We start from the raw sequence: 15,936 nt of genomic DNA, 5'->3' as shown, positions 1-15,936 counted from the left end.
AAGAGACCATTAATTCGAATTCAATAAGTTAATTAGTTTACGAATTTTTAGAAACTGAAAAGTAAATTTGAAAAATAAGTTTTAGGTTTCGTCATCCTAAGGAGCGATTTCGTCAGCACACACATAGCTGTTGGATTTCATATTTTACAGTGCCAAAAATGTAACAATTCTTGGTTTGTACTTTATTATAATGCAGACTAAAACTAGTTTATCCGCTCAGAGAACACACACACGAATGCTTAACTAAGTGCCTCCCGACCTCTGGGAAGGGCGACCCTGTTTTGATATTAATTTCTAATTCGGCATGTCCAGTTTGTGGTATTTTTTTTGGCGCAACCATTGCTGTGCTAAATAGTGTAAAAGTAATTGGGCTACCAATGTAATCAACAGTATTATCAACATCATCATCAATTACTTACAAGTACAAGTATAGTTATGTGTATAATAAATTATGCTTGTCACCGATCGGCCTCTATGCGTGTTAGGTATAAAACGACTAAGTATAACAAAAATAATGTACACTTTTAGCTACAACACTTTGGGGTATTTGCATATTGAATTGCATTACTTGAACATCCTAGCCGCAAGCATATATTGCAACGCGCTACTTAAAGTACATCCTCGATGCGTCCGCCATAAATGATTTAATAATTCGCTATCGTTGGCAATTCATCTAATTAACCTCTGCTTTTCCGCTCCTTTCTCTAGCTTTTGTTATTTACAATCGTCGGCGAGTCTCCTCCGGTTCTGGTGGTTCTCAGTACGTCGCGTAAATGCAGTTTTGAGTTGGTTTCAGTTTGGCTGGGGATTGTGCGTTCTTCACCAGCGGATCTGGTGCTTGTACTGCTCGTCCACCGCAATGCGCTTGATAGTCTCGTAACCTAGGATAATGCTGAATGAGAAGGCTGCCGACTGCACCAGGCGGGCGGACAGGCCCTTGAAGAAGCAGTTCAGCTTCTCCTCCTGCCACAGCTCCCGGAAAGCGACGCTCATCGAGTCCAAACGGTGGACCTACGGGAAGACATTGTTGTATAGATTAGGCAAGAGTGACGAGCATTTTTAATAATAGAGATAAGAAAGCGTGGAGACATCGTAAGAATTACGACATCTGTATAAAAATTGCATTCAAGAACTGGTTTTAAAATTTGAATTTTTAAAGTTATATCATAGTGATATCTTTGTATGCAAGATTTTGTAGTTTTATCTATAGCTAAAATGGCGGGAAACTCACCTGCAGACGGGCGCGCACTATATCTAATGGATTGGTTAATATTGTCGTTGTGAAGCCACCCAGGCTGCCGGCCACGCACTGGATAAACAAATGGGACACCCAAACGGGGCAGATGCGAAACAGTTCGTCTGCGAATAGAGTCCCAAATTAAATTAATCTAATCTCACTTAAAAGCGGAAGACTTACCCTGATAGAGGTGATAGAATGCCCACCACATGGCAGAATTAGGTACGTAGGCCATCAGGCTGGCGGTGTAGCCCCGGTAGAAGCCCCGGAAGCCATCGCGTCGCATTATCTCCCTGCCAATGTCCATGGAAATGTGGAGGCGACTGCGTCCGGGCCACGACTTGATGCCCAACGGATTGATGTCGCCCTTGGAGCCGGCATGGGCCGACATCCCGAGCACCATGGCGTGCTGCGATATTACGTCGAAAGGAACTATGATGGTCTGGCCCACCAGCGAGGCACAGCCGCCGCCGGCGAGGGCCTTCATTCGATGCCCGGCACCCAAGTCGTTTAGCGCATGGCGCACGCCCTCGTAGGTGCTAATGTAAAAGACGCCGGACACTATTTGCACGGAGGAGATCCAGAAACCTCTATACAGACCAGGCACTCCCTCCGATCGGTAGATCTTCATGGCACAATCCACCATACCCTTGTAGAGATCGCTCTTGTGCTGCACCTGCAGTTGCGTCTTGATCACAGTGAGCGGGAAAAGGCAGCAGCGCACCGAAAAGGAGCTGAGCATTGAGAGGGGAAAGAACTTGGTTTTGTTCATCATATCCCACTCGATGGTGCGGATGTACGGGGATCCGTCGGCTGCTACTGCTCCTCCTTCTCCTCCGGTGGGTGCCACCGCGAGGCGGGATGTGCTGGCACTGGTGCTTTCCGCCATCGCTGCTACCTGCTTAGGATGAACCTGCTGCTCCCTCGACTCCTGGTGGACTGAGTGTGTCCGAAGAGGATCGTTTGCATGCGTGGAAGCTTCGAGGTGATGTGGGCTCCCTTCACAGCCTGGTGCGCTGCTGTCTCTGAAGGCATTCGACCTGCATGACTCTAGATCGATTCCTTTGTTACCTCGGTTATTGTTGCCGTGTATTTACATATATATCTGGGGAATACAAAGCATCATCAGTACATTGACGCAACTCGAACGCATACGCACGAAAATCGTCCCCAAGGTCGCGAGACAGATACGCATTTCGAGGGTCCGCCCGTGACCTTTGCTCCGCCGCCAAGGCCAAGGGGATCCGGCGGAGTGGACAACGATTCGGCGGCTATCTAATCTAAATATATCCTGGCGCTTCAACCGATTCGGAGTTGTTATTATATAATGCGCAGACACCTGACTGAGTGGCCTCCAAGTCCCCCACCACTCCCTTTGCAAAAAGCACACACGGACGTAAACAAACTCTGAACAGGGAGTCTGGACGGGATTCCCTCTGCCTTGACACCACTGGTGGAGCGGCAACTGGTCTCCCAGGTGATTTCGCGGTCACTTACCTCTGCCTGTGCGGTTGTTTGTAATAAAAATAAAAATTCACATAATAAATCTGAATCTGATGAAAATTGCCATAAGAGATTTTTTGGGAGTATAAAGTGTGGCCAGAGAATTGGAAATAATGCATCTGAAAATGCCTCAAGTGCGGGCTTCAAGCTCTGATAAGCCCTTAGCCTGGACTCGAACCGGCTAGAAGGGGTTGGTTATTTCAAATCCGATTATTTAGGTTATTGGGTTCTTATTTGGATAAACTAATAATAAATATGGCATATTTAAAAAAAATTTATAATATAATATCTAAATTACATTTTTTTTCATTTGGTATGCAAATTCAAATGAGATTTTTAACCTATTGGAATCTAATACAAGGCATAGTTTCCTACTTAAGTTAAGGTCTTTTTTGCTTAAAGGGTTCTTATAACATGATAAATTAGGTTATTTTACTAGATTAAATATTTGTTCCTAAAACCACCAGCAAAACAAATATCTTTTAAGACACATACCCTTACAAATACTGGAATATTATTAGGAAAATACCTTTCTGTTTATTTTAATATCTTCTAACAACTAGTTTTTGATATAAGCCTATTTAAAATGCATAAAAAAATGATTTGCTAATGCTTTTTTCCTAAAGGTGTTGTAGATCATATTCTAAATATATTTAACGATTTCAATTTACCAAATCTATAGATCTATAATGCAATCATTCAACCTCGAATAAAACTTTTAACTCAACCATTACCTGTAACCCTTCATTTCAAATTTGAATACTACTGTCAAATCTTTCGACCTTTGACATTTCTTCCTAATTACCGCCCACGTCGACCACCCATTGGTCCTTCCCCTTCCAAACGGGCCAACCAATCAGCAAAAAGGGGGGCGTGACGCGCCTGCGCAGTGCATCCTGCCCAGCATCCCGGAGCATCAACCCTTAAAAGGTGACTCCGGCCACAACCTGGCATCCCAGCCAGGTGGCCTCAACCAGTCACCACGGAAACTCGAAGCCAACTGCTCACGGGCAACGGAATGCGCGCTGATCATCGACAAGTGAAAGCCATCGAGCTCTGAATAATTGAGGACTATTGATGTCCAGCAGCCAGGTGAAATCCTATTAGTGAAAATCCAACAAGTTCAAGAGTGCATCCGGACCACCGATCAATACCAATCCCCAATCCATGGATACAGCCAAGTTGGTAAGATTCGCTTAAAGCTTTTATTTCTGCAGCCTCGGACATAAATAGGGCTTAAACTAGGGGTCCTTGGAGGAGGAAGTGGTCTTAGCCATAGCTCAGGGTGTAGCCCATGTTCTCCATCAGGGTCTCCTTGATGGCCGGCTGGAGGGCCCGCTGCATGTAGGTGGTCAGGAGACCGCGCACGCCCATCGAGAAGAGCTTCTCCAGCTCGTGTGACATGGCCTCGCCCACCAGCTCCTCGCGATCTCCACTGGGACTCGAGCCGCCACCACCAAAGATATCCGCAAACGCACGGGCATCCGGCTCCACCAGCTGCTGCAGCTGCTCATCCTCGAAGTGCAGCACATCCTCACTGAAGGTCATCTGGTCCTTGAAGCTCTCCTCCTTGGCAAACCGCCGACGGCGTCTCCTCTTCTTGCTGAACTGCCGCCGGTAGAAGTTATCGCCATGAACATCGATGAACTCACCCGAATCCTGGGCCTGGCTATCGCTGCCCAACTCCAGGCTGTGATCCCGATCCCTCTGCGGATTTGCATTTTGACCCCTCCGGATGTCATAGCCCGGCTGTTGGGCATCCTGGGTGTGATGATACTTGCCCCATCTCTGCGGCCTTTTGCTGCCCAGGATGACATGTGGTTCACCCAGTTCCACATCCGGAGCATTGCCGAATCTCCGCTTGGAGTTCTGACGCAGGCGAATGCCAGTGGGTCCCTGGCAGCCGTGGGCAAACACCGATATGAATCCGGGCTCTGCGAAGTGCGAATCCGTTCGCACCGAGGCTGCACCCAATCTCCTGGACTGCTCATAGTTCGAGGATGGCCCCGATCCGGAATCATAGCCCAGCGGAACTGTTCGGAACTCAATGCCCGCATGTCGGAGTCTCAGAATCATGTGACATTTTCCTCCCATCGGTTGCATGACAACCTTTCCGCTCAGCGTGAGATCCGGAAAGATCAGCCTGGTGTCCAGTGTGGAGTTCTCCGTGCTGAACTTGCACTTGTCGATCTCCACCCAGCGGTTGGCGGACTTGGCCGGTGGCACTCGCACCTTGAGATCCTCCACATCCACCCGAGAAATGGCCAGTTTGTGGGGCTGCCTGTGCTGCTGCTGCAGCTTCTCTTGGTTCACCGCCAGCAAATCCTCCAGCTCCAGAGCTCCGGAACTACTGGAATCGGAGAGGGGGTAGGCCTGTCCATTTTTGTGGAGCAGCTTGGCATGGTAGCCACGTCCCGTGTTGTAGCCACCGCCCACATTATAGAAGTCATCCTCCGGATCGCTGTGCTGGCCGTAGAAGCTGTGGTACAGCTGGTAGGGACTCTGGGGCGGGGGCTCCCACATGGCCCTCGAGTAGGAGGAGGAGGAGGAGCTCTTGGTCTGGACACTACGACGTCGCATGTGCTCCAAGGCGTTCTCCAGGCGATTTGAGCAGCGGTGGGGCAACTGATACGGCTGACAGAGGGTCACTAGGAGTAATGGATTAGTGAGGTTGATTAGGGTGTAGTGGTGGTCACTTACCCTGCAGCACAGCCCACATGGACAGCAGAAAGTGGAGCCAATTTAAATACCGGCTCACTTTTCCTGGCATGGCGGTAAAGCACTCATGAAGCGGGGTACTACACTTTATAAAGGATATAAATTCAAATCCCTATAAAGCTATACTTTCACTGATCTACAACCCACTTAAATGTTATCAACAATATTGTCAATTTTTTATATAAAATTGAATTCCTTTCATTCAAACTTGTTTATTAAGTTTAGAGATCTGAGTATTTCCAGAATCTCTTGGGTTATAATACTTTATTTTGTAGAATATAAACACTTTCCTTAAGAAATCTTTAGTGCGAATAGCTCACTGTCCCGAAACATTAGTTCTGGTATTTAAATATATTAATTTCCAACTTTGCCAAGCAATCTGGTGATATTTTTTTGTATAGAAGAATCCCTTGGCTGGCTGGGAACACCTCCGATCTCGACCGCAGCTGAACCGAAAATGCGAGGCCCAAGCGGAGCGAGAAACTCCAATCGGTTGCGCTTCCATTGCCACCAAACGAGGCACCCACAAGGCAAGAAGACGGAGAAGCTGGTGACGACCGTGTCACTGCCTCATCATGTGCAGTGAAAGTGTTTTCCACGACGGATCCAGAGCCAGCGGAGTCGAAAAAAGACAGATTCGTATTCCGAGTCAGCCAAGCCAAGCCACACACAACGCACCTCGTCGTGGAGGCGAGACACAAAAGAAAAAGACCCAAGCTAAAACAATTTGAAGAAAGAAAAGCATTGTCTTCTGTGGGCCTCATGGGCCCAAAACCTCTAAAACCTCCCAACCTCCCCCTTGGGCTGCTGCAAACTAGATCAGTACATACGTATACCCGTATAATATAGATGTATGTATATGGTATACACACTCTGGGCCCCAGAAAGTAAACACGAGAAAAGTTTCGTAATGTCAGTTGCGGGCGCGCATGCGTTGTAATCTCTCTTATTGTTTCGTAGGGTTCAAAGTTGATCAATCCGTCGGATGAGTCAGTCACCCACCGCCACAGTTTGTTTTCCCAATTGCACTTGTAATTGGCACCAATTGCGCATACAAATTAGGGCCTAATGGGAGGGCCCATGGGCTTTATAATCTTATGGAAGGTATTTACCCTACGAAGATCAGTAGTTATGGGACTTACATGATGACTGTGATGATGATAAATGTGAAAATAAATGAATTAATTTCAAGATTATAATATTATAATATTCTTTTTTTAATATGTTTATTTAAATACCTTTTAATATTTATACACATATTTAGTGAAGAATTCAATGTTATGATAAAAAAAATCTTTAAAACATGCAATTATAAAATAATGCCTTAAATAGCCTTAAATAAAAAAAAAATGTTCTTCATTATTATAATTTGTAATAATTATTGTTTTTTGTAGGAAACTAATTTTACTATTAAAGGGTGTTCCCCCTTCGCGGTAACCCATCCAAAAAGTAGTTCCCTGTTGCACCTGCGCACGTGTGGCAGGTGACATCGCTTGGCTGGCTGCCGGTGTATTTCTTGGCCCCTTGCACATGACAGTTACACTAAATAAGTGCGGTAATTTGATTTGACAAATTGTTTGCTTGCACTTAGCAAACGCAATTCGGCGACATTTTTTGCAATTTATCAAAAATTTGTACGAGCAAAAAGCGGAAGAGAGCAGTCCGTTATGGATTGCCAAACGCTGCCATTTCTGCATTTTGCCCGTGGATTGCCAGTTGAATGTACCACGTCGAAGATTTACATAACCCCCGAGTTCGGGGGGAGAAAGTCGAGCATTCTGCACTTCTTTTGGCCGAAAATGGAGAAAAGGGACGGGACGGTGCCGCTTTCTGCGTTTCCATCCGAGGTTGATTTTTGTTTTCTGTTGACTCCCACTTGAAGTTGGAAGGCACACTGCCGATAGAGCCGAACCGAACCGGCAACGATTACGGGCATGTAATTAAGGGTAACTATCGCACAAATGGTTCTCGAATGCGACGGAGCACATCCGCATGGCACTGCATTGCATCGCTTGATGCTCTAGTTTCCAAATGTCAAGCAAGGGACCCGAAATGGGGGCAGTACTGGATGCACTTTGGGATGCAGACCCGAAAACAAACAATGGCAGACCATCAAAGATCTAGACATTTTTCATCGGGAACTTTAAAGATATACTATTGTCTTTGTTTCTTGAATTGATTTAACATTAATTTTAGCAGCCTATTTAAAGTAAATACCTAAGGATTGACCTTCATCGTATACTAGGTTGAACAGGAACTTAAAAGAATAGGTCAAAACATTAAAACCATCAAGAAACATATAAGATATTTAGTATCCTATGCTAGTTTACTGTTTTTTCTAAGTTTATGGAAGAAGAATTGATCTTGATTGGTTTTATGGGAATATTTAAGAAATAACCTAGATATTTTTTGAGAAACATATCTTATGCTGGAGGTTGCTTGTTTTATTAGTATCAAGAATAAGGAATTATTCTGAATTGTTTCTTAACGGGCATTACTTAAGATCTTTCCCTAGTGTAACACACACCCACATACCTTGAGCTAGGGGCTAGATTGTCAACGATTTTTCCCCATGCCAAGAAAAAGTGAAATCCCTGTCGGCTTTAATGAGCCCCACGAGCAGGGTGATATGATAACCCGGAGAGAGCGAGAGTGCGACCATAAAGAAAGGTTAACCTCGGCGCTGCGCTCATTAAATGTACAAGTGTCAATAAACCGTAGTTGGAGTTGGTAGCTACCCATATACCTATACACTGGCCACATATCATATCATGTCCAGTACCAGAGTTTCAGCCGTTGTCGTCGACAATGGCTCATTACTTAATGGCCGAGAACAAGAGAACCGGGCCAATTGACACCCGGCAAAAGCAAAACCCAAAGAAGCTGTTAAACTAATTGCCACAACTTCCACTTGACTATGTCAATGTGACGAGTTGGCCATTGCCATTGCCATTCCATTGTGGACACTCCACTCCATTGTCTCTGCAACCTGTTAGCAGCGGGTGGCAGTTGGGTCGCCCAGCAGGTGGCTTTAAAGTGCGGCTGGCTTAAAGGGCTAGCAGGAAGGCAACCCCAGAAATCCCCCCAAAAAAAACATGGCAAATTGACAACTAATTTGGCCGAGACGAAGTCGAAATCGAAGTCCCCGCCGAAAAAGCCAGACTCATGACAATTTCCTGGCGCGCCCTGTCTCATTTCCTTCTTCCGCAGAGCGACTACGGCGAGGCCAAGACGCACCTGGAGCAGCTGCAGCAGACGCTCACGCACCTGGACCACCCGCACCACCACCACCTGGGCCTCTACCATGGCGCCCTGCCCAGCACATCCACCATCACCACCGACTCGGTGGTTTCCTGTGTGAGCTCCACACTGCCGGCGGTGGCCAAGGCCATTTCCGCGTCCTCCAGCTGCGATGGTCTGCAGGCGGAGCGCAAGAAGTGCCACACCAGCGATCTGGATCATGGTCATCATGGTCATGGCCTCATGGAGGCCATCTGCATTGGCCAGAAGACGTCGCCGGTGCCGCCAGTGCCGCCACCACCTTGCTGCTTGGCCCTGGGCGAAGGCCCCTCCTCGCCGAATCCCATCGCCACGGCCGCCCTGATGAACGCCTCCTCCGGATCCTCCAGCTCGGGCGGAGCAAGTGCCTCTCTCTGCAACGGTCTGTATTGTGTCTGATTTAAAATATTTTATTTACTATGTGGATTTTATACAGATTTTTAAGGCTATTATATAACATAATTTGTTGAAATTCAAATTAAAACAACCAAAAAACCATTTAGTACTTTAATAATAACACTCTCTATTCAAAAATGTACTGGTTCTTATTAGACATTTCAGTATCCTAATATTAGGAAAACATTTTAGAAACTGTAAGGACCTTTCTTAAAACTTCGTATTATTTGGCTTAACATCCTTAAAAGCTTTAATTGTCTTAAGGATACCATAGATGTTTTATAATAGGTTCTTCAATATTTTTTTTAAGCATAAATGGATATTTATATATGTATATATGTATAAGCCAAAAACCATAAAGTGTAGGAAATATTTCCAAGTATTTTAGTAGCCAACCTACTGAACTCGAAAGCTTAAGAAACTGGAAGGAACCCCATTCTTAGAATTTCTCATTATAAATTTGAAAATTTTAAACTACCTTAAGTTATTATTATTAGAAACAAATAATCAACTCAAATACTATGATTATCAGTAAACTCTGGCAGTCCATAACTCTTTCAATAACTTATTCCTGCCATTATCCTCTCGCTCTGCAGATCTCACGCGGGAGTCCTCCTGGTACGCCCACCACCATCATCACCACCACCACCATCACCACCAGTTGGCCGACGAGCTGGTCATGTATGCCACGCCCACGCCCGCGCCGGCAATCGGGAAGTTCGGACTGGACACCTCCACCGAGGGTTACCTGAACGCAAGGTACAATGGTAAGCGTCCTCGTCCACGTCCACTGTCAAGTCCGGATGCAGCCTGCCTCTGCTCCTGCTCCTCCCCATCCTGATCCCACGACCAACTCCACTTTCTGTTTGCTTTTGCTATTTACACGTTCGCTTGTTTATTAATTTTCCATTATGAGTTCAGTAAAGTGAGTGGGGGTGCTTCGGGTTGTATGCGAAATGGTTCCCATGGAACGGGCTTGGGTTTCCGGGCCGCTTGCCCTTTGCCGCCCGAAGGCTTTGCCTCAGCTTAGATTGTTTTTTTAAGTTTTTTATTAAGAAAACATGACTGAAGTTGCCACGTGCCGGCCCCCAAAGAAGATAAATATATTTGACTAGAGTCAAAAATATCAAGTTAATCGTTTAAAAAATGATACTGTTCCTAACTTTTCGTGATATAAACCAGATTAGTTAGATTTGGATTGAATTTAAGGAAAGTTGCACTGATATTACCAAATTTACAATTTTATTTTGCAAGAGTTTTAAGGTAACAATTATTTCCGGTCTTTAAGTTTTGGAGCACCTGCTTTTTTCAGTCGTCTTTAATCCCCAGACCCTTACTCCACTTTTAGTTATCTAGTCTTGAATTTTAGCTGACACTCGATTATGGCCAAGTCAAGTGCATGTGACAAGCTCGATTTGTGGCCTCAAAGGCATCCCATTGCGAGCGTTAATATGAAATATTATCTAACAAAAGTCGAGGCCACCTCGACATCTCTTGACTAAGAGATGTTTCTTCTTTTTTATCGAGGGGGAGCTTCATCTATGAGTTGGATAGAGTAACCTCAACTTGTTCTTTATTTTTACCTCCCATTTCTCGGGCTCCGCATCTGCAGTGAATGTCAAAGGCGTGCGTCATGAAAGAACATCGACTTTCTTTGACATACCCGCTGTGACGCACCCACACTCGCATCCGCATCCACATCCGCATCCGCACCCGTACTGCTACAGGTAAGAAGAGGAAGAAATCTGGGGATTGAACTTAACGCTGACAAGACAAGTCAACTTTAAGTCAATCAACTGAGTTGCTCGAATTATACGCCTTCTATAGTATATATATATTTTTGATTTATGCTTTATCCAGATTTCCATCATCGCCACCCGCGGGCATTCTGAAAAAGAGCGACGAAGGTAAGTCTCCCTAGGATTTGAGAAAAATGAAAAGAAAATGATTAAGGCCGTGCGTTCGCTCATCATTTATTCAAATTATCGTGCGCGATATGCATACCTATCGGTGGGTAATTCGATTCCGCTGCCTCTTCTTAGTGGCTCCCAATATTTTTTCAAATAAAATGCAAGAAATCGCGCGCATAATTTACAATAACAATATCGCCGGTGTTAGTAACCGCTAATCCAATTGGCGGCGGCACAAGCGTGCAATTCAATTTCGAGGGGCAGATATACATAGTTGGCCTCCGGTGGGCGTGGTCGGGCGCGTGGTGGGCTGAACCCACCGCCCAGCGAACAAACAGCTCAATCACGGGCTCGCCGTTGAGTGGTTTGTGTTAGCTACACCACCCATCCCAAAAACCCCAACCACCCACCCAATACACTAAAAAAAACTCGTAAATTTAAACAATTTCTCAAAAAATAGGGTATACATATTTTTTCAGAATTTAGGAAAAACTACAGTAACCAATTTTGTGCAAGAACTTTAAAACGTTTATAAATAAAAAAGGGATATTATATAATCCTTAAGAAGTAGTTCAGGATCTTTAACGCCAAGGCATCTTATTTCAGAATAATTTGATATGCAATCAAAGGAATAAAACGATTTTTTAATGAATTTTATGAAAGTTACTATAGTACAGTAGTGTTATATATATAGAATATATAAAGGTAATTAAAAAGTTTTCCATAAAGGCATTGGTTTCTCCACTCAAAGACAGACACTGTTTAAAGAGTCCATAAATCAGTGATTATTAATTACTATAAAAGTGTAGTAAATATTTTTTCTAAGTGTAGTGCATTGGCATACCCACCTCCACTGCCAACCACCCAAACCCCCACCCTTGGGCAGCAGGGCCAACAGGTCTTCGTTTTCCATCAGCAGCAGCTCGTTTGTTGATATCGACTATGATGTTTTTACTTGTCGACACTTGCTCATGGATTATGCAAAGGTATCTCCTGAATTTTTAATGCGCCCAGCGTCGAGTCGCGATGAGGATGGTCGAGGGAGGATGCAGGAGGGGTGGGCAGCACCGGGAGTTGTAGATTCACTACCTAATGAAAAGGGCAAACTCGAGTGGTGCTGAGGGTGGGGTGTCTGCGTCCCCGTTAAATTGCAGCATATTGAGCATTTTGCAGCAACTGGCTGGAGTGGGTTGCTTAAATAATTAATTGCTGCTAAATACCCTGGCCATTTAGAAAAGGCCAAAGTTACCCAAACAAAGCAAAACAATGTAAAATAGATTTTAATGGCAATAGAGAAGGTGGCATGCCCTTTAATAAGGGAATTTATTTAGCAATTTATCAAAATTATCTTGGGTTAGTATAGAATTACACACCTGATCATATTAATAGGTACACACATCAACTCTGACTTAAAGCTAACAAAATAAAGATTTATTCATTGTTTCAAACTTAATATTTGTTCTCATTGGTTCTTAAACTATTTGTTTTTAATAAAATAAACCTTACTGTAACATAGGATAATTATATAACATAAAAGAGATCATTTTGTGTTTCAGATACGTTTTCAGTGTGATCATAATAATAGGTACACTTCATGTGTTGGTAAGAAAAAAAATTTTAATTTCCATTTTGTATTATTTTTTTAGGTAAATTAGTATTTCCTTACTTAGTATCCAGTGTATCCACCTCTATTTTGGGCCTTTACTGCTATTATTTTTGGCATACTTTTAATAAGAGCCTGGCAGGTCTCTACTGGTGTCTCATACCACAGTTTTTGGACACCTTCCCATAATTTTTGTTTATTTGAAAATGAATGCTTCGCCAATTTTTTTTTTTAAGTCTCCCCACAAGTTTTCAATGGGGTTAAGGTCGGGGGATTGGCTTGGCCACTTCAGAACGTCAACTTTTTGGTCCTCGAAAAATTTAGATAAGAGCCTTGATGTGTGTTTTGGATCATTATCTTGCTGAAATACCCAACGTAATGGCATATTTTCCTCAGCATACGGTACCATAACTGTTTCCAATATGGATTTGTACTCTTCAGCATTCATTTTGTTCGTAGTCTGATAAATTGGACCTACGCCGTACCAGGAGAAGCAACCCCATACCATTATATTGCCACCTCCATGTTTGACTGTTTTTTTTTGTAAACCGTGGATGGAATTCCTTTCCGTTAGGGCGTCGAAACTTCCTTTCACAGTCATTTCCAAGCAAATTAATCTTGGTTTCATCGCTCCATAATATGTTTCACCATTTTTTCTCCCCGGTGCATCCTACCCGGTCTTTGTGGTCCCTTGAAAAGTTTGCCTCATGGTGATATTTTTTTTGCGCATAAGTGGGACTTTTTCGGCAATTCTTCCTGGTAGGTTGGCATCTTGTAGTCGTCTTCGGATAGTTGGAGCACTAACTGAATTCCCAATTTCGGCTGCAATAGCCTTCGATGACTTAAATGGGTCCTTTTTGCTCAAAGTTACTATGTAATGGTCAAGGGTTTTTGTTGTTTTTAGTGGCCTTCCACGGGTTTCCTGTCTTGGTTTTCTTTCTAATGCATTTTTAACAAAATTATAAGACCATTCATTTTCAAATAAACAAAAATTATGGGAAGGTGTCCAAAAACTGTGGTATGAGACACCAGGAGAGACCTGCCAGGCTCTTATTAAAAGTATGCCAAAAGGAATAGCAGTAAAGGCCCAAAATAGAGATGGATACACTGAATACTAAGTAAGGAAATACTAATTTACCTAAAAAAAATAATACAAAATGGAAACTTAAATTTTTTTCCTACCAACACATGAAGTGTACCTATTATTATGATCACACTGAAAACGTATCTGAAACACAAAATGATCTCTTTTATGTTATATAATTATTCTATGTTACAGTTAAGTTTATTTTATTAAAGACAAATAGTTTAAGAACCAATGAGAACAAATATTAAGTTTGAAACAATGAATAAATCTTTATTTTGTTACCTTTAAGTCAGAGTTGATGTGTGTACCTATTAATATGATCAGGTGTGTATATCTATTATACAACGAATATGTATCAAATCAAAAAAAATATTTTTTTAAAGTTCTTTGTATTCAATTTGGATAATATAAACCCATGATTTATGGTTATACCATAACCAAAGTTACAAGGCTTAGGTCTAAATCAGTGGGCCCGCGGGATAGACATTCTCTGTTCTCCTTCTGTTGGCAAGCACTACTGTAAATTAATGGCATTTCCATGCAACCCTTCTTCGCAAAGGGTATCCGAAATACCCATGTAATTAGCGCCCGTTCCCTGGACACCGGGACATTGCTCAAACGTGCATGAAAGCGGCTTTCACTCAGCTCCTGCTCCTGAACTCCTTTTTCCAATTTCGAATCCTTTTTTCCAGACACAACCTCGGCAGCCGCTGCTGCTGCCGCCGCCGCCGCTGCAGCCGCAGCAGTCTACTGCAGCGAGGTGTCCTCCGGCCAGCACTTCCAGCACCACACGAAGATCGAAGACGCGGACTCCACCACAACGGCGGCCCAGCAGCAACATCAGCAGCAGCAGCAGCAGCAACAACAGCAACAGCAGCAACATCAGCAGCAGCAACAACAGCAACACCAGCAGCAGCAACAGCAACACCACCAACAGCAACTGCAACATGTCGCCGCACTGCATCCAAACCACCATCATCACCATGGACACCACCACCAGCAGGCGGAGCAGCAGGCCCTCACCCACTTGACACCGCTCCATGCCGCCTCCGCCTTCAAGTTCAGTCACACGGCGGTCATCTCCAGTTCGGCGGTATATGCCACGCCCTCTCACTACGCCCACCAGCAGCAGACTCAGTCGCAGTCCGTATACCGGGATCTTTCGCCCACCACCTTGGCGGCGGTCAGCGATGCGGATCTGAAGTACGACAGTGGTCCCTACAACGCCACCATCTCGTCCACCTATCCCTCTGCCCTGCGGCCCAATGTGGTGGACTCGACCACCTCGAGCGATGCGGAACTGCGTCTGGACCAGTTCTACGCCAGCAATGGCATCTCCACCAGCAGCAACGGACAGACGATCAGCCAGCGAAGGGGCTCCCTGCAGCTCTGGCAGTTCCTGGTGGCCCTCCTGGATGAACCCACCACCAGGTGAGTCTTTAGGCTAGGACTGTATATGAGGACTAGGATTGTAACGTTATGTATCTTAAAATTAAGCCTCATCTATCAGGAAAATCTCGGAGATCCCTTTTTTATACAAATCGGGGTCACCAACTATCTTATCTTATAAATAATATCCTCTTCCAGTGCCAGCTGCATCGCCTGGACCGGCCGGGGCATGGAGTTCAAGCTGATCGAGCCGGAGGAGGTGGCCCGTCGTTGGGGTCTCCAGAAGAACCGTCCGGCCATGAACTACGACAAGTTGTCCCGGAGCCTGCGCTACTACTACGAGAAGGGCATCATGCAGAAGGTCAACGGAGAGCGCTACGTCTATCGGTTCGTCTGCGATCCGGACGCCCTGTTCAACATGGCCTACGGCCACCTGACCGCCGCATCCGGATCCGGAAAGGGTGACCAGCATTTGACCCTTTCGCTGGCCAAGACGCCTCCAACTTCCGGCGACTCCCAGACGCAATCCCCTCGCGTGGCCAAGTCGGAGTATTACGATACCGCCGGGTTGCATAAATATTAGCTAGATAGTCTGTGTGCGTTGTTGTGTGTATCCATATGTGGGCGGAGCGTGGGAATGCGGCCGAGTGGGCGTGGCCGAGCCCCGTGTACATTGTGTAATCTAGTTGGCGTGTGTATGTGCGTGGGGTCACGAATTCGAAATGAAGGTTTCGTTATGATGAGCTGCGTTTAGTAATACTCGGATGTATAGGGGCACAAAACCGAAACTACTACTTAAAGTTTATTTATTAAT

The 15,936-nt window shown here is 44.7% G+C and overlaps 3 protein-coding genes across 4 annotated transcripts; 1 reads left to right on the top strand and 2 right to left on the bottom strand.

Moving 5' to 3' along the window:
- Window positions 1-124: 124 nt before the first annotated feature.
- On the bottom strand, window positions 125-2,850 carry LOC119548823 (solute carrier family 25 member 44). The gene is made up of 4 exons (XM_037856441.1): window positions 2,735-2,850; window positions 1,418-2,342; window positions 1,232-1,359; window positions 125-1,011 (listed from the first exon to the last, which is right to left on the bottom strand). The coding sequence occupies exons 2-4, from the start codon at window positions 2,124-2,126 to the stop codon at window positions 820-822; spliced, it is 1,029 nt and encodes a 342-aa protein (XP_037712369.1). The 5' UTR covers window positions 2,127-2,342; window positions 2,735-2,850; the 3' UTR covers window positions 125-819.
- A 996-nt stretch (window positions 2,851-3,846) lies between these two features.
- On the top strand, window positions 3,847-15,901 carry LOC119562851 (ETV5-related protein Ets96B). Of its 2 annotated transcripts, XM_037875974.1 has the most exons (7): window positions 3,847-3,925; window positions 8,669-9,119; window positions 9,730-9,900; window positions 10,746-10,860; window positions 10,994-11,040; window positions 14,426-15,164; window positions 15,321-15,901. In XM_037875974.1, the coding sequence occupies exons 1-7, from the start codon at window positions 3,908-3,910 to the stop codon at window positions 15,703-15,705; spliced, it is 1,926 nt and encodes a 641-aa protein (XP_037731902.1). In that variant the 5' UTR covers window positions 3,847-3,907; the 3' UTR covers window positions 15,706-15,901. The 2 variants fall into 2 exon arrangements, with proteins under 2 accessions (XP_037731902.1, XP_037731900.1); XM_037875972.1 differs by lacking the exon at window positions 3,847-3,925 and having other exon boundaries at window positions 8,431-9,119.
- On the bottom strand, window positions 4,010-5,529 carry LOC119562862. Its single transcript, XM_037875976.1, has 2 exons — window positions 5,441-5,529; window positions 4,010-5,388 (listed from the first exon to the last, which is right to left on the bottom strand). The coding sequence occupies exons 1-2, from the start codon at window positions 5,508-5,510 to the stop codon at window positions 4,010-4,012; spliced, it is 1,449 nt and encodes a 482-aa protein (XP_037731904.1). The 5' UTR covers window positions 5,511-5,529.
- Window positions 15,902-15,936: the final 35 nt, after the last annotated feature.

The sequence above is a fragment of the Drosophila subpulchrella genome, chromosome 3R (assembly GCF_014743375.2).
Source record: "Drosophila subpulchrella strain 33 F10 #4 breed RU33 chromosome 3R, RU_Dsub_v1.1 Primary Assembly, whole genome shotgun sequence".
NCBI classification, from domain to species: domain Eukaryota; kingdom Metazoa; phylum Arthropoda; class Insecta; order Diptera; family Drosophilidae; genus Drosophila; species Drosophila subpulchrella.
This window is presented reverse-complemented; position numbering and strand designations above follow the sequence as displayed.

Bases quoted from the DNA above. Each gene is read 5' to 3' on its own strand.
- LOC119548823 (XM_037856441.1), bottom strand. From the start codon at position 2,126: ATGGCGGAAAGCACCAGTGCCAGCACATCCCGCCTCGCGGTGGCACCC. The intron at 1,360-1,417 runs GTAAGTCTTCCG...CTCTATTCGCAG, and splicing joins ATTCTATCACCTCTATCAGG to ACGAACTGTTTCGCATCTGC. The intron at 1,012-1,231 runs GTGAGTTTCCCG...GTCTTCCCGTAG, and splicing joins TAGTGCGCGCCCGTCTGCAG to GTCCACCGTTTGGACTCGAT.
- LOC119562862 (XM_037875976.1), bottom strand. From the start codon at position 5,510: ATGCCAGGAAAAGTGAGCCGGTATTTAAATTGGCTCCACTTTCTGCTG. The intron at 5,389-5,440 runs GTAAGTGACCAC...CATTACTCCTAG, and splicing joins CATGTGGGCTGTGCTGCAGG to TGACCCTCTGTCAGCCGTAT.
- LOC119562851 (XM_037875972.1), top strand. From the start codon at position 8,624: ATGACAATTTCCTGGCGCGCCCTGTCTCATTTCCTTCTTCCGCAGAGC. The intron at 9,120-9,729 runs GTCTGTATTGTG...CTCGCTCTGCAG, and splicing joins AAGTGCCTCTCTCTGCAACG to ATCTCACGCGGGAGTCCTCC. The intron at 10,861-10,993 runs GTAAGAAGAGGA...TGCTTTATCCAG, and splicing joins CCGCACCCGTACTGCTACAG to ATTTCCATCATCGCCACCCG.